This window comes from Hippocampus comes, unplaced genomic scaffold, assembly GCF_001891065.2.
Source record: "Hippocampus comes isolate QL1 unplaced genomic scaffold, H_comes_QL1_v1.1 scaffold261, whole genome shotgun sequence".
In the NCBI taxonomy this organism is placed as follows: Eukaryota; Metazoa; Chordata; class Actinopteri; order Syngnathiformes; family Syngnathidae; genus Hippocampus; species Hippocampus comes.
Window position 1 is genome coordinate 871,560 of NW_017805824.1, and position 25,175 is coordinate 896,734.

Here is a 25,175-nt window from a genome sequence, read left to right on the forward strand (position 1 = left end):
TGAGGGAATCACTGCCTGACTACAGTTCGTATTTAACTATTAGCACAAACATATTTGCATTTAATCTTTGTTTGTAAACATTTATTGAGGTGCAATTTGTATCCAACTTTTATGTGCAACTCTTTTAATTAACATTATTTATTGTAAGCATTTTTATTCCCATATTTAAGCCTAGTGTTGATGTTCAAAGTAGGCATGAAGTTACATTGGCTTACAATACTATGAAATATATGTTTTAGAGGTAAAAAAAGAAAAAAGAAAGTCTCTCGTTTTTGATGCCCACTTAAGCTACCGTTCTGAGTGTGATATTTGGAGAGCGAAGTAAGTTGGGGGGGGGGGGGGGGGGGGGGGGGGGGGGGGGTACTTGGTGTCAAAAGTGGCCCCACTAGTGGTGGCAAAGTGTGCTGCATCCCGCCAAGGCTCAGTCATGGAGTGGGAGGCGGCAACCTCCAGTGAGCATCGTCGCTTCTCGCCTCTCCTTCTCGTTATGTGTTTATTGTGTGGAAGGAGCACACAACGGGACGTGGGGAAATGGAGAGTGAGTGCCGAAGGAAGTGGAAGGCGAGATTTGCCCTGAGGCGAGACATCTTGAAGGAGTTCCTGGCGGAGTTTCTGGGGATATTTGTCCTGATAGTGAGTAGCTGTCCCGTCTGCCTGCGTGCACCTGTCATTCAGCTTAAACCGCCGCTTTAAGGCTGCTAATTAGGTGCCTCTCTATCTCTCCTGAGACTCTGCTGTCTGTCACATACATGTCTCGATTGAGACACATAGCGCACTTTGATGTGGAACAAGATCTTCAGCATCGCCGTGCCGGCCTGTTTCAAATGTTCTTACATTTAATATATTTGTGAGCTCACCCGCCCCCCACTTCTTTTCACCTCCACCTGTCACCACCTAAGTTCAATGACTGTGACCCATTAGTGCAGCCTTTTTATGTGTGGATGACTGCTCTCATTTGTTTTGTCCTAACTAAGTGGGGGGATTCTTTATTTTGCTCGGACAAATTGTGGCTGGCAGTTGGAGGCTGTTGTTAGACAAGGGGCTAGTGTTGAGGGTGCCTATAATTGGAATGGTGGGGAAAAAAAAAACAATGAGCGGTTTCTCGTCTCTGTGTGTCTCGCAGCTCTTTGGATGTGGTTCTGTGGCCCAGGCTGTCCTGAGCAAGGGGGCTCTGGGGGAGCCCCTGTCCATCCACCTTGGCTTCACTCTGGGTCTTATGATGGCCGCCTACATTGCAGGAGGGGTTTCAGGTAAAAGCACCTGGACACAGTTTGTATACGCGTCCTAAATAGGTGGTGGAGGCAATCATATGGCTGCAATCAACGCCACTCAAAACCTACTTTAAAAATGTAAATGTGATACAAGGAGGATTTAACAGGGTGTCCCCTCCCCAAGAAGTGATGTGAATTACATGTCCTGTTGTCCAGTGTTGTTTCATATTATTATTATTTTTTTTTATATCACGGTGTCCCGAAGTCACTTCTATTCTGTTTCAGGTATAATTCGGACAGACATAACACATCAGCATTTGACAACTTTGGCATTGCAGTTTTGTAAGCTTGCTTGACTTACAAAGTGACCATTGAGCAACATTGCAAAATTGCCACCTGGCAAAATGTTTTACTCTTCCTGACTGCAGTTCAGTTCAGTGCAACCCTACAAATAGAATTTCTAAAATGCCTGTTCTAGGGTTCGGGTGTTCACATCAGTGGTGGTTGTAGCAGATTCTGTTTCGAAAAACTTGCAGCAGTGTGTGGCGCAGTGTGGCGGCCATAAAGCTTCTCAAATTGGCAGGGTCCGATGCTGACAAACGTCTTGCTAAGCGTGAAATTTTGCAACCCTGCTTCGATTTTAACTTGCGAACCACAGGCAAGGGATGCTTATAAAAACTGTAAAGCCGAGATTGTCCAATGCTGATAGTCTCGCGTTTGTCCAAAAGATACCAGAAATAAAACAGAAAAAAAGGAAGTGTAGGCTGACTTTGGGACACGCTGACATGTTTCGTTGGTTGCCTGCAGTGAGATTAAAATATGTGTTGTGGGAAAGCGTCCTCGGCAAATGAAACAAAATAGGTTTTGTGGTGCAAAATAATACATTACTCATCAAAATTCACCCCCAAATTTTCAAACGTGTATCAATTTTCTTAACCAATTTCACAAATTCTCAAAATGGGCATTGCCTGTGACACGACTTTGGTACTCCACCTTCTTTTGCCTTAATGCGTTTTAGTACATTTTGCCGAACATTCTCTCATGGCTCAATTATTTCCTGGCTAAAGTCACACACTTGTATGACATCGGGCTGCCTCCTTAAACGAGACTAATTTCCACAAGACAAGCAATGTTGTGTGTAAAGTGTATTTGGATCCATAATTGTGGTATTTGGACGAAAGCATGTTACAGAAATGGTTATTGAAATGCCCGGAAAAATGTTTGAAATTGTGGAGAAAATGCGTAACACGTCTCCTTTAAACACGGTTTTTACATATCTCAAAAGAATTTGAGATAATGTGATTGAAAATTGACTTTATTTTAAGATTATGAAATTATGCAAACACCCACTTTTGTAAGTCTCTGGTGATTATTGCTGCGCAATTAAATTAAGAAAAAAAAAGTATGAGCAATTCCACAATTGGATGATATCAGATTGTACGATCTTAGATATCTTAGTCTGATATCAAAATGTGAAAAAAAACAAAGCATCCCTCATACACGGCGATATCAAAATATCATGACATATTATCTCTTACGGCTCCTTGTGCGCTGCAGAACATCATTAAATTTGAAACTGTAATTAGAGTTAATGTAAACGTCTTTCTTGTGCTGTCTTGATCATCCATCGTTTCCATCACACAGAGGCAGTAAAGCTTAAATTGAAGAAGACATTTCTACAACTTGCACTACATGTTTGGATTGCAACTTTAAGAAGTTAGTGGGGCAGAAAGGCAAACATTGAAAATACAATTAGGTCTGTTCAATCATCCCTCTACATTGATAATAACGCCAAATGAAATATTGAAATCAATAATGAATGCCATCCTGACTATTGATAGGTAGAAGGTGCAGGCAAAGTATAATAATAACAGAATAACAATTCACGTTTGCCTCATTCGGGTTGCAGGTGAACCACAACCTATACCAGCCTAATTTGCGTGAAAAGCAGGATACACTTTGGGCTAGTCGCCTGTCAATCTCAGCAGCAATATTCACAATTTCCCCAAAGTCGGAGCAGTGCACAAAGTTGAAAGAAAAAAAAGATAAGTGCAGCATTTGACCGGAATCAAGGAAAATTTAAATCTCATCTTAATAGGAACAAAAGGTGACAGAGCTATCAGGCATTGCCGTTAGTCTGTGGCAAGTAAAAGTAAAATAAAATTGAAAAAAAAAACCAAAACAAAAAAAAAAAAAAACAAGAAAAGTAATTAATATGATCCAGTCTAGTGTGCAATAGCCACCCGTTTTCTTCGGGCCAACCACTTATCTTCACCAAGTTTGTGGGTGAGCTGGATATCCACCCAGTTTTCAGTTTATCATACAGTATCAGAGGTACCTTCTTCCTATATTTTCGTAATTTCATTATGCCATTTTGCACATCACTCTCCTGCTGTCATTGCCATCTTCATTTTTGTAGCTGTGCATCATTTAAACATTTGTTGTCAATTCATACCATACATCTGTTGCGAATGACTCCTTAAACATTGCACGTCTTTATGTCCAAAATGTATAGTGTCTTATTTTTGTAATTCTAGAAGAGTGACTGCAACTGAGGGAGACACATTCTTTGTGTTGGCCAATAGAGATTGTCATGTGGATTCTGATGTACCCGATGTCGTGTCCGGTGTAAGAGGTCCCTAACCGACAACACATGCGGTCGGGTTTGACTGGACGATGCTTGCGCTGTCTAGTTGCTCTCTCCGTGGTTAATGAGAGTCGTAGTGGTGAGGCTTGAGAGGACAAGGAGGTTAATATATGGAGAGATTCTGCTGCATGACTGGGCCATTGGGCCCCGGGGTCCACAGCACAGTGGGAAGCTACTGTGGGACGACATGTCTGAAGATGATCATAGGTATTGGACTAATGAGCTTTACTGGGGCATGGGTCTCCAGAGAGGAAGGCAGGGGGGTGGGGGGTCAGGTGTGACGAGCCTGCCTTTCAAGGCTTCCCAGGCAGGGAGGCCCCCATCACTGAAGAAAACACAATTGTCTCCTCTTTGTAGTCCCCCATTTTGGATGACGGCGGCGCGCAAGTGTGACACATCCTGGTCACTCTAATGACCCGCGCTCTACGTGTGCCTTAAGCCGCTTCAGACAGATTATGTCACATGCAATTGGGTGCGCCGCTTCTGGCTCCGTTGTTGCGCCTGGTGTTTATGAACAGGATGGGGAGACGAACAATGGCCGCATGGTTGATACCCCCCAGCGGTGTCACCACGGAAAGGTCAAAACGGAGATCCCAGAGTGTTAAATAAATGAGCCCACACTGTCAGCGCAGGACCACAAATTTGGGATGGAATGTTCTTCACCCTGCTCTTTTAGGGTGGGATCATGAAGGGTGTAGTTATGCCCAGCTCAAACAACAGGCGAGACGTGTTCAGATGGGTGCCTTGAAAACGATGTACAAATGAAGGCAACTTCAGTTTATTGATCAGGAACGCAGCAGAAATACAGTGAAGCATCCTACTAGCTTCTAATAAAATTAGAAAAATATTTAATGTACCTCGTTCTGTTTGCCAAGGGAATTCAGCTAAGATTCAAGACTCCTGTTGTGTTTCTTATTTCTCTAGCTTTGGTCTGTGATGGAGTTTGTCTTGAGATTCAGGACTTAGATGTAGAACAGCCACTGGGACCAAACACGACAACTTTTGTTTTCTTTACATTGAAATTCAAGAAGTTTAGTGCCATCCAAGCCATGACTTCCTCCAGACAGGACAACACTTCCTGAGGGAGAAAAAACTTTTTTGGTCAGTGGACATCGATCTGACTGTCACGCACAGTAGTGAAAGGAAATACAATGAAAACAACAGGGGCCCCAAAATGGAACCCTGTGGAACGCCATATGGTAGTGTGGGAGTCAGAGTAGCAAGGCTAACACAAAAAAAACCTGCCCGCCAAATAGAATCTAAACTAGTCTTGAGCGCTACCACAATAGTGTGGTCCACTGTTGTGGACGCTGGAGTCAGGTCGAATAAAACAAGCATACAGAACAAAATATCAAACAAGAACGGTATTAAGAAGAAATGTGTATGTACATATATATATATATATATATATATATATATATATATATAATATATAAACTAGAAGAACTCATCTAGTTTTTGAACTTACTTGAGCAAGCCCTTTTTAGTCAGAGCAATGATGTGTGCTTTGGGGTTGTGTTGCTCCAGGAGCCCACGTGAACCCTGCAGTCACCCTGGCTATGGTGATGCTGGGCAAGATTTCCTGGAAGAAGTTTCCAGTGTATGTGGCCGCACAGTTTTTGGGGGCCTTTGCTGGGGCCTGCTGCGTCTATTTTTTGAATTATGGTGAGTAAAAATGTCCCCTCACCCACCTAAAGTACAGTGGAACAAGTCTAGGCACACTTCTGATTTGTTCATATTTGGAAACAATTCTTACGCTCACAAAAATGAAAATGGAAGCCATCATGACTTTTAAAGGTATTTAAAGGTACCGTGCTGCCCTAAAAACAAGTCTAAGTAAATTGTCTACTTAACCGTAATATCCATGATGCTGCAGATTAATATGATACGTATCATCAAATGGTTCCTGCTGCATATCATTTGTTTTAATAGCAGAATTGCCGATGGTATTTTTATTTACAATATCAATAAAAATCATCCAGGTCATGGTAATCCATATGCATTAAATTGAGGCAATTGAACTTTTTTGTCTGTTGAATTTGGTGTTTTTTTTCGTTTACTGAAAACATTTATATATATATATATATAAAATGGCTAATTGTACTGTTAGGCTATTGCTATCTTTCCTGAATTCTTTTGTAGACGTTAGAGGATGTTCCATTTCCTTTGAGTGATTCCCTCAATTTGCATTTTACTGTTTCAACTCGCTCTTTTACTGCATGTGTTGTTCTCATAGATGCTTTAATGGAATATAGCAGCGGGGAATTTATCGTTACTGGAGAGAACGCCACAGCTGGCATATTTGCATCTTATCCCGCAAAGCATCTCTCCACCCTCAATGGATTCCTTGACCAGGTAATAACTAAATCATGCGATGTCCAGTTTTTGTTTGTCATTATATATATATTGACATAATTTTGTAACTGTGCCGAAGTGATTTGTGTTGTGTACACTTGTATTTTTGCAAGCTTAGACAAAATTTTCGCTTATAGTCTCTGAGTGCTCTTGGTTTCCATATGGAATTATTGATGATGATGAGTGCAAACAATGTTACACAACACTGACTGTTCTGTATGTGGAACCTACTGGAGCATGCAGAGATGCTTGAGAGCATACATACCGTGCGCCCGTGGGCATAAATGTTAACTTTGATGTGACTTGTTTGCCGATGAGTGAACAATTCCGCACAACGCTGAAAATAGATATCACGTGTGCTGGATATGTACATGTGGGTTGCAACGTTAAAGACCATACAGGAAGATTTTTCATTGCATAATTTGTCATTTGGTTTTCTGATTTGCACGTAAACAGCCATATGTTTATTTAGTTTATGACTGCCTCGTGAAGCCATAAAGCAGGGTAAAAGGGAAGCCATGTAATAAGCTTAAACCAAACAAAATAGGACACAGATGATCACAGTTTAAAAACGGCATCTTGTTTTAGATAGTTGTGGTTTGGTTTTATGACGGACTGACTGCCTGTGTGTTTTGTCAGGTGGCAGGAAGTGCTGCGTTGATCCTGTGCATCCTGGCCATAACGGACTCGAGGAACATCGGCGCTCCCAAAGGCATGGAGCCTCTGTGCATCGGCCTGATCATCCTGGCCATCGCTGTGTCCATGGGCTTGAACTGCGGCTATCCCATCAACCCTGCACGAGACTTCAGCCCGCGACTCTTCACCGCAATGGCAGGATGGGGATGGAATGTCTTCAGGTAAGTGCAGCCGAGGAGATACAGTACACTGATACCTTGACTTATGAGTTTAATTACTTCTGTGACCAAGATTTTAACTTAGTTTTCAATTTGCCGCGACCCGTCGTCAAGGATTGACGGAGACGCGGGTCCACTTTCAATCACTATTGAACAACAGTTAAAAAAACAAAAAAACAGCAGCACACTTATAAACAAGCTATTACCCAGGCATTTAAGTGGCTCACAGTTAGCTAGACGCTAACCTGAGCTAATGTAATAACGGCCAAGTCTACACTTCAGTCATTTGCTGACTCCCACATCACTCACCAAGGCCACCCCATCTTGCACACTTAAAGACACAGATATAAGAGTGTGCAACCTGAGGACGGCGACACCAAGTAGGCAACAATATCTGCATGTCACATGCATATTTCTTTGTTTAATCAACCAAAATCCAATTTTTAATGAGTAGAAAAATCACTTTTCGAAATATTCAGTTGCTGCAGCCCTACTGAAGGGATTTTTGCTCTTCCTTGCATTGTCTATTCTAGATGCTCTTATACCTGAGGCTATGTGAACCACTACAACTACCCATGTCACATTTTATTGGTTGATTACTTTATTTCAACCACAACCAAAAGTTTTTGACTGCACTCATGGATCCCATAAAATAAAAGAGACTTATTTTATTTTGGAATTTGAAATTTGGAGCATATAAAGCTGAAGCTATTAGCACGTGTTCAGTGCAGTCTTGTGTCCCTGACTCACTATGAGCTGACACTCCCTCAATGCATTATTGCACATTCCCATGTGAGGAGTAGAATTCACAGCCACGGCTTTTCCTTTCAGAATCTCTTTGTTATTAATATTTCAAAGAGCACTCATGTATTTTGTGCATTTTGAAACCTTACTGTGGCATTCAGGAGAACAGGGAGCATAAGCCTGTCGGTGATATGAAATATTCAATGATTATAGTGATGCCCAAGTGTCTTGACCCGGCAGTTAGATCTGACTTCAAACTACTGCACCTACTTTGACGTCACTTGATCCACTACACGGTACACGTTGTTTTCACAAAATTGTCCCCGGTTCAAATGGGAATTTAGTAGGATTTCATATAAAAATACATGATGCGCTTTAACGACTGTAAAGGTCACGCCAATAACACCTATTAAAAAAAAAAATCCCAAAGGAGGTTTGATACAGTGCGCTTAATAATCATGTATATTATTCACTCTGATAATACAGGTTACCAACCAAAACAGGGGGGTGTATTATACAGCGATGTAATGTTATTAAAATTGCCACAATATCGTCGTCATCGTGACAATTTTAAATACACCACATCTGTTGAAAAGGCTGAGTTATTTTCCATTTGTGCAGTTCCAGCACCCTCTTCTGGTTAGTTTATTAGTGCAGTTTAATTTGAATTAGGCATATTTTGGCCACCTACGTTGAAGACCCACGAGAATCGTCAGATGAAGGGGAACCTAACACGTTTGAGTTCCTCCACAAATTGACTCGATTCACGATGTGTGTGTGCATTAGCAAGTAAGGGCTTCAATATTGTTATTTGTGTTATCAGCCAAATACAACATTGTGAACTACGTAGATCATGATACTTTGCGCCGTCGAGCCAACAAGAGTAATTGACAATAAAATGATTGGCCAATCCTATTTCTTTGTCACTACTGTTATATATAAAAACACAATACTGTGCATCTTTTTTCAAATAGTTCTTTTTTTTTTTGTACTATTGCGAGCTTTTTTTTTAATATCTCCACCTTCCCCACAATATCGTGAAATATCGTATTGTGACGTTAGGATATCGTTACATGCCTAGTATTATACACAAGTACCGAGGAAAATTTTGAACGGGCATATTTTATACCGGTGATTGTTATTCACAGCATTTTTCAGGAGTAGAAAACAAGCATATTTTTTGGTTCCTTGAAAAATCTTCATGAGTCAAGCCCATGAAGCTATAAAACTCAAGTTTCCTTCTTTATTTGGTTCTCTCCATTTGTTTTTACAGGAGATACTATTAGATGCTATTTTTGTATGCATGTATTTATGTCTTTAAAGGGCAGGTTCAAAGTAACTCAACAATATTCATACATGCTGAAATCCAACTTTTCTTGTGACTCCTAAAATGTTTTCTTTCTCTCTCAAGTGAGCTGATCGCATTGATCAGATAGAAAAGCCTCCTGGGCCACACAGTTAAGCTTGAAATCCCGCTCAGACAACGTCCCTGGAAAGTTGGACTGCATTCATCCGGACCCATTTAATGGACGACATGTTGGTGTGTCAGTGACTCAGTTGCAACAGACCTTCTTAAACCCTGTTGGCCACTTTCCACAGAGGCGCTTTGAAGTAATAACGTAGCGTAAACACTCTCTGGGTCATGTTGCGCCTTCATCCAATTGAAGTTGGCTTTGTTTTGATGCGACAAATTAGAGAATTGACACCAAAAAAATATGGTGTGTCTGGAAAAATATTCACAATGCCTCATTTTTCCGACATTTCATGTTATGGACTTATTTAATTATTATTTTTTAAAATCTCACAATTTTACACACAACGCCCTATTCCCCCATGTGAAAATCATGTGGGGTTTTTTTTTTTGCCAATGTATTAAAAGAATCAAAACGACAAGAATGTACATATACATCCATCCTCATTCAAGACAATGAGGCAAATTGGAGTGTTCTTCTGATTATGGGACCTGTGATTGGCTGGCGACCAGTCTCGGGTGGACTTTGCTTCTCAGGCCCAGATTCTAAGTCACCCCCAACCCTAATAAGGAAAAGCACCGAAGAGAATGAACGGATGGAAGGACAGTGGAAAGGCCATGATGCAGGTTGTGTTCCCATGTTGCTCACCATATGGCTCAAGCACTTGAAAAATATGCTCATCTTGATGCGTGCTCATGTAAGCTTTCGCTTTTACTTCCTGTCGAACATCTGCGCATTTAATCCTATATCCAATTCATCCAACCATTTTCTTCCATTTATCTGGGGTCAGGCCATGGGGGCAGCAGCTTATGCAAGAAAGGTCAGAGCTTGGATCCCTGACGCCCAACCCATCTCATTTGGCATTCGCCATGCAGAGGAGCACTGGCTGTACTTTGAGCCTTTCAGACGAAGCTTTTTATTTATATATTTCTGAGAGAAAGTCCGGACACATTGTGGAAAAAATGTAATTATTCTCCAATGATTAAAAAAAAAAAATGAGGAGTAGATATTGAAGTTTTTCAATCTTGTGCCTTTAAAAATATGATAACTAACAGAAACTGCATTTTATGTTTCAGTGAAAATGTCCTTCGTTTTGTCAATGAATTTCATTCATGAGTTAGCAGCTAAACCGAAATACAAATTGTGCCTTTTCTTGAGGAGTAGACTTTTTTTTTTTTTTTATTATTTCATAAAGCATTTCATCATCTCAGGACCTGATTGAAACACGATGATAAACTCTGAGTATGCAGTCGTCCCTCGCCTTATCATTTTTGTGGGCTCACTGTATCATTGATTTAAGTTCTACATATTTCCAGATTTTTTGCTATACCACCAGATTTTATGGAGATAATTTTCCTACATCCCATACATCTCCAAAACCATCACTTTTATGGAAACCAAAAAAAACAAAAACTGTTTGATGAGCCCTTGATATTGCATCATCATAGAGCAAAAATAACAGCCCCATATGGGGCTTGACCACCGGTATGGATTTGTGAAAAAAATACGTCAGCAAAAGCAGCTAACTTCATATTGCTATGCAATATCTGAACATTCATATTTTATTTTATTTTATTTTATTTCATTTGGCATTCCTGCTCTGATTAAAAAAAAAAATTAATAGATTAGACATTACTTACCAGTTACGAAGTACTTGGGTTTTTTTCACTAATTGCTGCATGTACTTCCTCTTATGTAAGTAATTATTTGTAGCACTTTTAAAAAAAAAAAAACATTTACTTGAGTCATGTTAATCTAAACTAATGCTACTCCTCCTAGAGTAAAGTTTCTGGCTTCTCTGCTCACTTCTATTTTTGAAATACATTTTTTAAAATTTGTAGACGGCCAAAATATTTTAATTTAGAAAAATGTTCAATCAGGGCAGGGGATTTCCTCATCCCATATTCTTGTAAATTGTGTGCTCCTGTGACAAAGTGAGCCAGTGTCCTGGACAGATCACCCTCAATGAGGCGCCACATAAGTGGATAATCCAGTGGCATGCCGCCTGCCGACAGCATTGGACTTCCTGGGAGCCCCCAAGAGTGACAAGAGAGGCCCCACCCCTTTCCCCATAACTTGTTGATTTTGGTTTTTTTTTTTTTTTGTTTTTTTAATAAACCTGCTTCTGCTTCACCTGCTGTGCTATAATGCTGGACGCTAATCACTCACTTAAAGAGTCAGCCAGAGTGACAATGAGGACACATGCAGCAGACACAGAGCTGCTTATTTAGAAGACCCAACTAATCAGGGATCAGGACGGGCCGCTTACCTGCGCCATTTCACGCATGGTGTCCATGAAGTCGCCTTACAGTTGAGCACATTTATTATAAATAGAATTCAATGTAAAAATACGTGGGAGTTATTTGACTTTGCCGCCATCTTGTTGCATCTGTAGGGCAAGTATTAATCCTCTGAGGTGCAATCAATTACTCCTGGCTTTTTGTTATTCTGTCCTTACATACTGTCCTTCCTTGGCAGTAAGACGCCACAAGATGGTGCCAGAGCATTACTTTTATATTGGACATGGCTCTGGCCTGAGCACAAAAATAACGAATAAGAGTGGATAGCTTTAAAAAAATGTCAATATCCATTAATAGATCAATTTGCAAGCGGCAAATCATAAATAAATGAATGGATATTTTTGGAAGAGTAGGCTCACTTTCTTCTGTAAATTCACTTTGAGCACATATTTTCGTAAGTTCTGTGAGGCTCCAATAAACGACTTTAGTGTGTGTACGCGTTGATGTGTTTTTTCTCGCAGGGCTGGAGGGTGCTGGTGGTGGATCCCCGTTTTCGGACCCATGGTTGGCGGCGCAGTGGGAGCCGCTATTTACTTCCTTTTCATCGAGCTGCACCACGCCGAGCCCAAACAGCAGGAAGAAAACAACGGCCAACAAAAGTATGAAATCATAACTTTGTCTTAGAAGCAAATATGCTCATGAAATAAACGTTTCCTCAGAAAGCAGTTGAAGAAATGTAGGATTTCTCCCAGACAATCAATGAAGAAAGGCAATGATAATGAAGAAAACAGTATTATTTTCGAAAATCATTTACCATACTGTACTGTTATAATATTATTTATTTCTTATTTAGCTTCGAAGCTAAAAAGTCATTTCAACTACTATGTTGTGGTTGAATCGTTTTATACCAAGTACAGTATTTCAAGGCGTTTACTACAATGGAAATTGTTCATTTCAGGAATTTTTTTTTCAATCTTTGATGTTATCAGTAAAACTAAGTAAGCTACACTCATCTGTTTGTGCAAACCTGTCAGGCTATTATTCTAACCACAATTGAGTGGGAACATTGTACTTGCAAGTGATTCATATTTGCATATAAAAAGGGTGGATTTTATCTCCGTATTGTTTGGACACAATGAGATAGATCCATATTCTTTTAAACAGCATGATCATTAAAAAATACTGTACATACTGTAGCTATTACATATCTTCGCACCTAAATATGTAAAGTATGGTGGAACCTCTTCACAGTACCTTCTCATGTTGGCTTCCAAGTCGTGCGAATTTTAATGCCACTTTGTTCGATCATAAAAAGTGTACAGGCAAGGTTTTAAGTACACTTGTATCTGACGTGTCATACAAGCAGCACACACGTACACGCACACATGTATGGAAAACACATTGGAGTGACCTCCATATTTTCTTTAACCCTTTCAGGAACAGAGGTTACTACAGTGGACAGCTTATCAGGTTATCAGGTTACAGGTTATCATTATTTGTACCTGAAAGGGTTACAATATATTGCGTTATAAACAAATAAGAATACAGCAAGAACTAAATATAATTGGAATTAAGGAAATATACAGTGAAAAAAAATCTTGTGTTGCATGAATTAAAAAAAAAAAAAAAAAACATTTAAATTTTGCTTAGGACAGTGGTTCTTAACCTTGCTGGAGGTACTGAACCCACCCAGTTCAAATGCACATTCACCGAACCCTTCATGAGTGAAAAATAAAAATGTTTTTTTTTTTTTTACAAATTCAAGACATTAAAAAAAACACATTTATTAAAAACAGAAAAAAAGTAAATATATTTTTTAAATTGTGCACAAAATGAACCGTGCATGACATACTATCAGGACAGTCACACGTTGACTATGGAGTGAACTACATTTTCCGCGGCACTGATTGGACAAGCAATGTCATGTGATGCAGCCAGTGATGGCCAAGCGGGCGCATAATAACTAATTGACATGTTGAGTCACGTGTGTCTTAATCTCCATGGCAGAGGCTCCGTTGAACCCCTGAGACCGATTCACCGAACCCCTGGGGTTCGATTGAACCCAAGTTATAAACCACTGGCTTAGGATAACAATTCTGGCCTGTGCAACCTCACAACTACCTACAAGTATACAGGGAAGCTCATCACAAGTACCAACCTTGTGTGGCATTTTATAGGGATTGCTGGTATTGATTAAGCCTTGCCATACTGTATTTAATTCTATCAAATGTATTGATGCTGTTGTAGTTAGCAGCCAGAGAATTTTCCTGTGTGCGTTTTGGAGGTTCCACTGCATACGAATGCATTACAGTAATATGTGTTCAGTAGTATTCACTTTATTTTCTGCATGTGTTCAAAGCTCTGCAAGTAGTTGGAGTTGTTTTTAATTATTTTATTTTATTGTTATTATTATACAGTATATGTATTTTTTAGAAACTCCCGCCTTAAATGATTCTACGCACGTCCCCTCTTTTATATATCCAAGCACCCAAGAGCACAGGTGTCAAATCTCTGGTCCTCGAAGGCTGCTGTCCTGTATGTTTTAGATATTTGCCTTCTCCAAAACACCTGATTCAGATGATCAGCTCATGAGCAATCTCTGCTGGAGCCCGATAATGATCCTGATCATTTAAATTGGGCGTATTGGCGGAGGGAAACATCTAAAACATGCCTCATCGTGGCCCTTGAGGACCGCAGTTTGCCGCCTGGGCCCGAGAGTTGTAAGTCAAAGTGACACCAAAATGTTCGGTGATATATTGTTACCATGTCATTAATGAGCCTGTACCACTGTAGTTGTTTAGCTGTAAAAAAATAGAACTGAAGTGTGACTAAGAAATATTAAACGTACGTATATGTATTGACGGTATATGGATAAGAATTCCCACATGAATGTGTATTCTGTTTGCTGAGGAGAGTTGACGCGTACGTATAGTTATTTCCTATGTACAGTGTGTGTGTGTGTGTGTGTGTGTGTGTGTGTGTGTGTGTGTGTGTGTGTGTGTGTGTGTGAGGAAGAGCAGCATTATTTATAAACGTGTGCACTTAATGGACATTTAAATAAAGAATCAAATTTTAAAGTTCATATTTAATGAATATCATACAATAATGGTGTTGTAGTTACTTCCGACGTGGGAGGGTAAAAGCTTGTTTGGAAAGCTTCTTATGATAGCTTTGAACCCTCCTCCCTTTGCCTTAGGCACACCAAAAACGTTCACGGCTCAGTGTGACTCACTCACAACTTTATTCTGATCACATTATTTTGATTATGGATATAACATGCAGTGTGAAAATTGAACATGCGATAAAGATCTTTTTACCATATGAAAAAGGGTCTCCACACTGTAACACCGATATCTTGAGTGCATGAACAGCAGTGGTCCTAAAACGTAACCTTGAGGAACTCCCTTAGGCAAAACCACAAAGTAGGTAGTACGACTGAGCCCATTTCAGGACATTAACAGATGCTTTGAAATGTGTCAAGCAAAAATGCCTCGACGGCCTTCGGCGCCATTACACTAACAAGGGAGCTAAGAAGCATCCGGATGCACAGTTCATTTGTATATACTGCAATTATATCAAGCTTAAATAAGATCATAGGGAATGGATGTAGAGTACAGCCAAGTAGTCCCAAGAGTGCATCCACAGCTCATCTAATAGTAACAACCTGACACTATAACAGCTATTAGAGTATGCATGAGCTGACCTTCACGATTCTTTCTTGATATTTGTTGTATTGATTTACTGAACATCATTTCAAGTAAGCCAATCAACAGTGGTACTCACACAAATGTTTGTATTTGAACAATTGTGTTGACGTGACGTCATATGTTCAACTAAATGTATCTCCAGACTGAAAAGAGTGCATTGTCCTAAGCATCAACATTCAAATGACCTTTTTTTTGTTTATATTTGGATCTATGCTTACTTGATTGAACAGAGGTGCAAGACTTGGAAGAGTAAATAGCTGCGAAAAGGACAGCAAATAATGATAACAACTTGCTATGGTGACCTATAAACAGGTGCATTTCAAAATTGGTGGAAAACATATACAACTTACAGTATATGCATGACACAGAGAGCAAATTCGTGATTTTATTTGTAGTCTTAAGAAGTTGGAAAGTGGAAAATTGGTAGAAATGTGTCTTCTGAAAGTATTGCCCTGTGTTGAATAAATCTACGCGACATTATATGCTGTATGGCTTTTCTTTTTTGATTTTAACTGAAAGAACTAGTAAAGTCCTCCACATCGTGATACAATAGTCACACCTCCGAAATACAGAAAGACATTTTATAATTGAGGCCCATGCACAGCGCTAAACAATCTGAATAAAGGACATTTCCACGTTCATTGAAATCTTTATTCATTTCTTATTGAGCGCTAAGTACTGCAGGCACAGTATGCAAGGTGGCTCATGGGTCATGTCGCATTGCATCAGACGGCCTCCCCACCGTTTGTACCTCGGCTATTTCGCAACCTGTTCGATCCTCATGTCCTGACCCGCCAGCCAATCAGCACAGGCCCAGTGCCCCTGATACAGCCAGCTGCAGGCCTCGCTCTTCTCCACTCCACTGTACTTTACTTTTGTCCACAAGACCACGATTAGGCCCCTCTGACACAAACAACGAGAGAACGGATCTCATTCCCAGACTTGACCGTGACACCTGAAGGAGCGATGAGCGAGTGCGATGCCCTTTTTGTGCTCAAAGTCCTGTGCTGTCTGCTGCTAACATGTCACGCCGTAGATGGAAGGAAGATGAGAGGACATCCAGCCGGTGAGTCGCCGGCTCCGAAAACACACGAGTGAAACACTGACAAATTGAAGTCCAGAATTAATGTGTTTTATAGAGACACACGTACATACACATATATATATATGTGTGTGTGTGTGTGTGTGTGTGTGTGTGTGTGTGTGTGTGTGTGTGTGTGTGTGTGTGTGTGTGTGTGTGTACAGTATAAACAAATAAAATGTATACACAGGTATATACACGTGTAAACACACACACATATATATCTGCTCTCTCTCTCTCTCTCTCTCTCTCTCTCTCTCTCTCTCTCCCTCTCTCTCTACCTGACAGAGTTCCACTCAACGGAACTTGCTGACAAGTGCTAAAGAGGTCCTTATGACCTGGAAAGACGTTCAAGCATTTATTAGGGGGCACGAGTAGAATGACCAGCATATTAATAGTTTTTTCCACTACTAGTGCCACTTTTGGAATATTAATATGCAATTAAGCCTTCCTAATACCGAGCTGCATTTGGGCCAACTAGTAGGAGTGCCTCACCCATAGGTACTCCATGCACCCTACAAGCACCAAAATCCAATCCACTTTCTCCTCACATGTAACGTTGTTGTCCTACTAGCAATATCCTTTTTTTTTTTTTTTTACTAGTGTGCCTGAGTTATTCCACGAATGCACTGAATCGTCTTACTAGTGACGACGTAGAGTGTACTAGTACATCGACCTTAAACTGGATATTAAGGATATCGAACACATGCTTTTTCCACTACAGACTTTCATTACTATATGACACATTTCTGCACAATAGTAGTCTAACTTAAACATACAAGAAGGCTACTAGTGCAAGGAAAATGCCTACGAGTTAGTCCTAGTAGTGTTCCTAGTGCAGCTCTTTGGGCGTGATTCTGTATTGGTAGACCAAAAGTGGCACAAGGTGGAGGTAAATATTTCTAGTAAGGACGAGTGCACAGAATTGTCTTACTAGTGAGGACAAAGGCAGCTTTTTGGAAAGTCCATGTACTTGTGTATAAATGCACAAGCAGTTTTCCATCAATTTGAGCATTTACTCGCGATCCATGACATCCAGTTTAAGTTCTATGCACTGGTACACTCATTGTCCTAACTAGTGGGATGACTTTTGCATACTGGTAGGACAACTACGTGTATTTGAAAACTGTGTGCTACTAGTGATATAAAATTGCACTAGTTAACATCTAGGTGTCAACTAGCGCAGTTATGCCTCATTGGTGACATGCAGTTGTCCTACTAGTGTGCAGAACTGTCACAGAATGGTGTAAAATAAACATTACTAGCGAAACACAATTGTTCTGTACTAGTGTGCCAAATTGTCTCGTACAGTTATTTTCTAAGGGTGGTACATTGTCTCCCTCTAGTGGGACCTGAAAGCATCACTGAATTACATGTTCAAACTGCATGATGCAATGGTGGCTTTATTATTATTATTTTTAAATCTACTATACTACTTTTGTTACGTACAGTTCATCTGTGTATGACTTTCATGCCCAATATAGCGTTCGTGAGGACCTGAAGCGCACTAGTAGCTGGAAACTTAAGCTTGATATCAAGGCGATGGAATAAATGCTTAAAAAATTGCCTCATACAATGGCTGCGCAACCACATAATTCCATCAATACATACCCTTGCATACTGTTTCGATATGACTTGTAACTATTCACCTGAGAGCAAACATGTGTGCGTCAGCCGTGTTGTGTTACTCAAAGATAAGCGTGTGTGTGTGTGTGTGTGTGTGTGTGTGTGTGTGTGTGTGTGTGTATGTGTGTGTGTGCGTGTGTGTGTGCGTGTGTGTGTGTGTGTGTGTGTGTGTGTGTGTGTGTGTTTTTGTGCGTGTGCGTGTGCGTGTGTGGGTGTGTGTGTGGGTGTGTGTGTGTGTGTATTTGTGCGTGTGCGTGTGCGTGTGTGTGTGTGTGTGTGTGTGTGTGTGTGTGTGTGTGTGTGTGTGTTTTCTCCCTGAGACGTGGCCGTTCTGGGAGACAAGACGGTCCCTGTGAAGGCAAAAGAGCCCCACATCAGCAGCTCGGTCTTCCGGCTATTGGTGGCGAGGGAGGACACCTGCACACTGGAGCCGCCGCAGCTGCACGGCCTCTCGTCCTGCGGCTTCAACGCCACTAATCCCCTCATCATCATCACTCACGGGTGGTCGGTAAGGTCACGCTGCCGGCTGGCTCGCTTGTGAAGCGTAACGGCGGACGACTCGCTGCGGCTACACCTGCGCATTTTAATGAGGGTCTATCAAAAAGATCACAATGCTCACTTTTGATTGGATTAGTCATTGAACAGGTTTTTTTATTATCCTGCTTGTAGTTCATACTGACCGTCTATGTTAAATGTCCCTCTCATTTAATAATTAAATTACGTAACCATAATTTTAGAAAAAACAAGATGAAGTTCAGGTCTGCAATGGTGTAAACTGCAATCGCGGTTTCAACAGGCACGCGCACACATTTTTGGGGGCAGGTGCTAAAGCGCCATCAAAGAGGGCAACCATCAGCAAAAGCATTCATATGATGAAGAAAAATCTGTGATATTTATTCCGTTATTATTATTATTATTATTATTATTATTAAAAATTTTTTTTATTAAATTTCTAATATTTTGCAGCCTGACTGGCACAAAATATTAGAAACGGCTCCCAGCAGTACATTTACAGTACTATAAACAAAATGTATTTAAAAAGAAAAAGTTGAAATCAACTGACTTTAGCAACAACATGAAGAAGAAAAGTTTGTGTTGCGATCTTTGGTCAGATGGATGGCATGATGGAAAACTGGGTGATAAGGTTGGCCTCCGTCCTCAAGACTCATCTGCGAGACGTCAACGTCGTGATAACCGACTGGCTGTCCCTGGCTCACCAGCACTACCCCAAAGCGGCTCACAGCACGCGCCTGGTTGGAAAAGACATTGCGCATCTGTTGTCCTCACTCAAGGTACCAGAAGGGTTTTCCACAGCTGGAGGACACTTCTGCACAGTAGTTCGACCGTTTGAACAATGTGGCGCTGTAAAATAGGAAAAGCAAAACAAACTAAATGGAATAACCGTTCAATGAAAATGCATTGCATACATGTTATATAAAAGAGTATACCTAAACTAATAGTAGGAGAAAAAACTAGAAGGTCAGATGCACAGTACTGCTACTATTGGATCTGTTGGACTAATGGATCTTAAAGAGGAAGTCAAGCCAGAAACTTCCTTGACAATAATATGTTGAATGCGGCCCCACTAGTCTAAACACGTTATCCTGATTCATATTGCATTTGTGCTATATGAATTAAGCAGCAAAATCCAACCGCTTTTTTCCCTCTACCTCAGAGGCCAGCGATTTTGTTGTCGATTAAAAATGACATCACAGCTCAGAAAACAGGTGAGTCGTGATTGGTTGACACCTGAAAAGCTGTGATATCCTTTACATGAATAGTAGTCGTATCTGCAAAATTAGTCAGAATGCCGCAATTAGACTATTGGGGCCGCATGGAACATATTGTTGCAAAGGGAATTTTTGACTTGACTTCCTCCTATGAAATAAATGGTGAATTGGCTTCCTGTAATATTAAGTAGTAATAGATTGCTATTACTCTCACTCTCACAGGAGCACTATGACTATTCATTCCAGAAGGTTCATTTGATTGGTTATAGCCTCGGCGCTCACATCTCTGGATTTGCTGGAAGCCACTTTAAAGGACGAGACCAAATCGGAAGAATTACTGGTGAGTTTGATGTGGACAAATATGAAGATGTGTTCACGCGGCACAGCCATTCTTGGTGACCTTTGACATTTGCGCAGGTCTGGATCCTGCCGGGCCGTTGTTTGAAGGCATGTCGCCCACGGACAGGCTGTCGCCCGACGATGCCGAGTTCGTGGACGCCGTTCACACGTTCACCCACGAGCGTCTGGGCCTCAGTGTGGGTATCAAGCAAGCTGTGGCTCATTATGACTTTTACCCCAATGGGGGCGACTTCCAACCTGGATGCCACTTGCACAACATCTACGAGCACGTCTCCCAGTACGGCCTTCTTGGTATGTTGCGCTACAAGCGGTCAAAACACGATGTACACTTACACGATGAAAGCTTTCATAGCTTCCTTTCTTCCATTTTCAAACATCACAATCACATTCTCACACTTTTACAAACACGTCTACACGCAGGTGCAGTATTTCCAGTTTATTTTTCTTCCCCTCTCAAAAAGATAAAAACTATAATATAAAATATAACTATAAATAATAGTTGAGTTAAAAGGTTATCGGTCACGACTGCTGAAAAAGGGTTTTGATGCGTCTTTTTTTTTGTAGCGGTATAAAGTGGCACGTGAACAGGGGTGTGTAGGCTATTCATAGCTACTGTACAGGATATCATAAAGAAATTAGTTTTGTAGTGGTTGTTCAAGGCTCCTCACTAGATCAATATTTGTTTTTCCGGATGGGATATCGTCACGTGCTGGCGCATATGTGCAAAGGCAAAACATGTCAGTCAGACAGGAAGAGCTGCGGCGCATCCTCCTCCGCTGCTCTGTCATAACATTGTTTTTTCTTAATTGGTGCCGCCACCTCAAAACAGAGATTTGAGGAGCCTGGATGCACTGAGCCCGTTCATCTTTGCTGGTGTTGACAGTTTCTCCTTGTGTGCATTGGAGCAGATGAATTTAATTCCCTCCAGCTGAGCGGGAGCGGCTCGACGATTCGCGGTGTTTTGGTGCCTCTCAATGCAAAAAAAAAAAAAAAAAAAGACGGTGAGTGCCACATTAAAGCAACTGTCACGCTCGAGAGTTAATTAGCAACATGTGCCTTTCCTTCCTGTGCTCGGTCCGAGCATCTGAGGCAAGCTGCCTCCAGGCTACGCAGTCACATGATGACTTGAAAGGGGACGTGACAACGTCAACGTGTGACAGGTGTCAGCCTTAGACAGGTATTAGGTCCACCTACTGTATGTATATCTTCATGTTGTTATGAAAACCATTCACGGCCAATCAGTGCCTAAGCCAGCTGTGATCTCAACTTTCCAAAATAGTTTTGGGAATTTTTTTTCCCCAATATAAGATGTATACTTTTACTTTGATACGTTTCCCGCACTTATCCACAGGACACAGGTTAGCTAGTCTTTATTAACAAACTAAATAATTAAAAATAAAATTAGCCACTCACCGTTTTTGAATACTTTTACTTCCAATGGTAAACTACATTCAATACTGTATTAGAAAATCAGTATTGATAACTTAAGTGCAGAAAATTTTCAGATACTTCAACTGTTTTACCCGAGTAACATTCTCCAAGGTGACTTTCTGTAGAAACCGGTAGACAGACAAGATAACAATATTCACAGGCATGTATTCTTTATCCTTAGCGAAGAAAAACAAGGAGTAACTAATGTATATCCATACTTGATACTTGATAGCTGTATTATACTGCCCCCAGGTGGCCAAAGTGCTAACAACAGAAGCAAATGATGTTTTTTTTTTTTTTTTTAAGTTTTAATTCTTTACATTCTATTCAATTATGTCACGACTTCCGTACTATCTTTTTTTTTTAATCTTTTAAAAAGTACCGTTGCATATTTTCCACCGTCTTATGGCATCAATAGGCTACAGAAACAACTTTTGCACAGTACTGCAAGTGACATGAATAAATACAGCAATATCAGCGCTACAGGGTGGCCAGGGGAGGCCAAGTAAATGGGCGATCAGTTTTTTAGTGCTTTTCCACCTCTGGTACTCAAAGCACTTTCCACTGTGACCACATTCACCTACTAATGACACAGCAGCAGGAGCAACTGCGGGTTCAGTGTCTTGCTAAAGGATACTTCAACATGGTCGCAATGGCCGGGGAGGGGGAAATGACCACTTTACGGCTGAGCCATGCCGCCCCTAAGACAAACAGACGCATGCGCGGCCAACCCTCACTGAGCTGTTGTATCAGCTTGGCCACCCCACTGAAACATTTCTAGCTACGCCCCTGAGCAATGTCCCATTCTCATTCTATTCTGCAGGTTTTGGACAAACGGTCAAATGCGCCCACGAGCGCTCTGTGCATCTGTTCATTGACTCAGTACTCAACGAGGACCGTCCGATCAGAGCGTACAGGTGCAGCGACAACCGGGCCTTTAACAAAGGCGTCTGTCTGGACTGCCGAAGGAACCGCTGCAACACGCTTGGCTACAACATCAAAAAAGTTCGAACGGGAAAACGCAACAAGAGGCTCTACCTGCAAACACGCTCCAGGATGCCCTATAAGCGTACGTCCATCTACATGTATCTCCTTTGCCGTTTACAGGCAGAAATGGCGCCTTGACTTGAATTTAGTTTGTTCTATGACCTCCTGTGCAGTTTATCACTACCAGCTGAGGATTCAGTTTGAGCAGCCCATGCAGAGCACCACACCTTCTCTCAGCATCTCCCTCACTGGTACCAAAGAGGAAAGCGGAGCAATTCCTCTCGCCTTGTGAGCACGACCCTCCATTCACAAGCGTGCGCCATGTGCTGTCACGCATTATTGCAAGCAAGACAGCATTTACAAATTAATAATTCACGCCTTTGTAAAAATCTGCGTGATGCCTCGTAATCATGAGATGTCGTATGTAACATTGTTTCATTTCTCAACTCGGCAAGCACGGAGCAGGTTCTGGGGAATAAGATGTACACCTTCCTGATCACCATGGACAAACATTTGGGGGATTTGATGTTGCTCAAGTTTCACTGGGAAGGTTCGGCTCTGTGGAAAGACGTGTGGAACCGAGTGCAGACCATCATGACGTGGGGCGGACGGGACACCAAACCACTGCTGACTGTGAACAAAATCAGCGTCAAAGATGGCGACACACAAGAACGGTATGAAACATCCTCCTTTTTTTTCAAGGGATGTCTGTTTTTTTGTTTTTTTTTTTGTATCCGAGTCACCTGATTTTGGGAACATGTAGATTCAACAGTCAACAGTCAAGAAATATTGATGGAATTATTTGGTCAACAAAAATATGTTCATCAAAACAGAATGCCATCCATCCAGCCATTTTTTGCCGCTTATCTGGGGTCGTGTCGCGGATCCTCAAAACAGAATGTTTTCTAATTTACATTCTTCAAAGTAGGCACCTTTTGCCCAGATGACAGCTTTGCACGTCTCGGTATTTTCTCATTTAGCTTTATGATGCGGGTGATGCTTTGTGATCTGGAATGACTTTCAGTTCACAACTGTGCATTGTCAAGACTTAATAGCTTACATTTCTTGACCTCTTAATGGTCATTTTAATTTGAAGATATTTACAAACATGTTATTTAGAAAACCTGTCTTGAAAAAAAAAAAATCAGGATGACTGTAAAATGCACCTTTACAGAGAATTTTTTTTTTGTCTCAGACTTCTGAAGTAAGTCACGTCATTCAGGGTCCAGAGCCAATTAATATGCAACAATAACTCTGGGAAACGGCAAATTTTTCCATGTGTTGTAATTTATAGCTATGACGTTTCAGAAAAAAAAAATCCACCTTTATTTTGCTGGACCTAATCTTTTATTCATAAATATTACTAAATATATCACAATAGTATATATTCTATTTATGTTCATATATGATAAGCCAGTGGGGTAGATTAAAAAAAAAAAAAAAACGAAGACAGATTCGTGATCAAGAACAATTTACAATGTGACGTCAACGCATCCTCGTGGATGTCTTTTCTATCAATTTGTATTTGAACATTTACAGTCTCACATGCCCGTGTGCTTTTTCTTCTGCCAGGACATCTTTTTGTGCCATGACAAATGACGAACGGCATGTGGAAATGTCCAAAGTTAAAGTGTTTGTGCGTTGTCAACAAGAGCCAGGAATGAAGCACAAAAAGAGGACGCACACGTAACTACACCGAAATGTGGCAGAACCGCTCCATGGACTGGTTTTCGCTTTGGGCTCCGAGGACGTGCAGCTCAAAGATTGGGAAGGTCGCAGTGGATGTGTGAGAGAAACGGGAGAGAATGTGCGGTTGTTGTGAAGCAGCCTATTAAGTGTGTAGAAATATTTGATTACATCACAACTTACCTTCCTGAGCAGATGGAAATCGAAAAAGTCAGGTCGTGTTCTAACATTTCCGGCATTTGGGAGAAAAACTGTTGAAAACTTGCCAGTTCAGCTATTATCGGATGACAGCAAACTCACTGAATTCCCATTAGGAAGTTCAGTAGCATTTTCTTGACAATTCCAGGGATTCGATTTCATTTTATGCTTGTAAATGTGAAAATAAATAACAAAGGCAACAAAACTGAATCAAACCCAAGACTTATCAGCAATAAACTGATCATTTCTGTTTTGGCATTTTTCACTTCTACAGTTGCAAAAACACAAACGCATGAGTGAAACAATTTGACGAGGGTTGAACAAATCAAGACCATAGGTCACAAAAACAAGCACAATGACATCAGTAAAGTCGCACACCTAAAGTTGTACTACAATTGATGCTCCTGGTCACTTAAAAAAAAACACACACAAAAAAAAACAGTGCAACGATTATCCGCACCAACAGCACACGCGTCATCGTATCGTATTGTATTGCTCCATTGATCACTTTCTCTGCTCATTGTCGCACAGCTGTCATCGGGTGACAAAGAAAATGATCTACAGATCATGGCTCTCTGCAGAAATTGCATATCCATTCATCCATTTTCTGAACCTGGAGCCTACCCCAGCTGTCTTCGGGCAGTGGGCGGGGACACCCTGAACAGGTTGCCAGCCAATCGCAGGGCACACAGAGACGAACAATCATCCGCGCTCACGCTCACACCTAAGGACAATTTGGAGTGTTCAATCAGCCTGTCACGTATGTTTTTGGAATGTGGGAGGAAACCGGAGTACCCGGAGAAAACCCACGCAGGCCCGGGGAGAACATGCAAACTCGACACAGGA

The 25,175-nt window shown here is 41.0% G+C and overlaps 2 protein-coding genes across 2 annotated transcripts; both read left to right on the plus strand.

Moving 5' to 3' along the window:
* The first annotated feature begins 384 nt into the window (after nucleotides 1-384).
* aqp9b (aquaporin 9b) lies at nucleotides 385-13,091 on the plus strand. The gene is made up of 6 exons (XM_019886454.1): nucleotides 385-633; nucleotides 1,124-1,250; nucleotides 5,386-5,523; nucleotides 6,095-6,213; nucleotides 6,853-7,070; nucleotides 12,045-13,091. Exons 1-6 carry the CDS (start codon nucleotides 532-534, stop codon nucleotides 12,205-12,207), a joined length of 867 nt encoding a protein of 288 aa, XP_019742013.1. The 5' UTR covers nucleotides 385-531; the 3' UTR covers nucleotides 12,208-13,091.
* A 2,948-nt stretch (nucleotides 13,092-16,039) lies between these two features.
* On the plus strand, nucleotides 16,040-24,930 carry lipca (lipase, hepatic a). The gene is made up of 9 exons (XM_019886832.1): nucleotides 16,040-16,296; nucleotides 18,258-18,445; nucleotides 19,050-19,229; nucleotides 19,890-20,007; nucleotides 20,085-20,318; nucleotides 22,282-22,527; nucleotides 22,619-22,733; nucleotides 22,901-23,119; nucleotides 24,018-24,930. Exons 1-9 carry the CDS (start codon nucleotides 16,197-16,199, stop codon nucleotides 24,133-24,135), a joined length of 1,518 nt encoding a protein of 505 aa, XP_019742391.1. The 5' UTR covers nucleotides 16,040-16,196; the 3' UTR covers nucleotides 24,136-24,930.
* The last annotated feature ends 245 nt before the right edge of the window (nucleotides 24,931-25,175 follow it).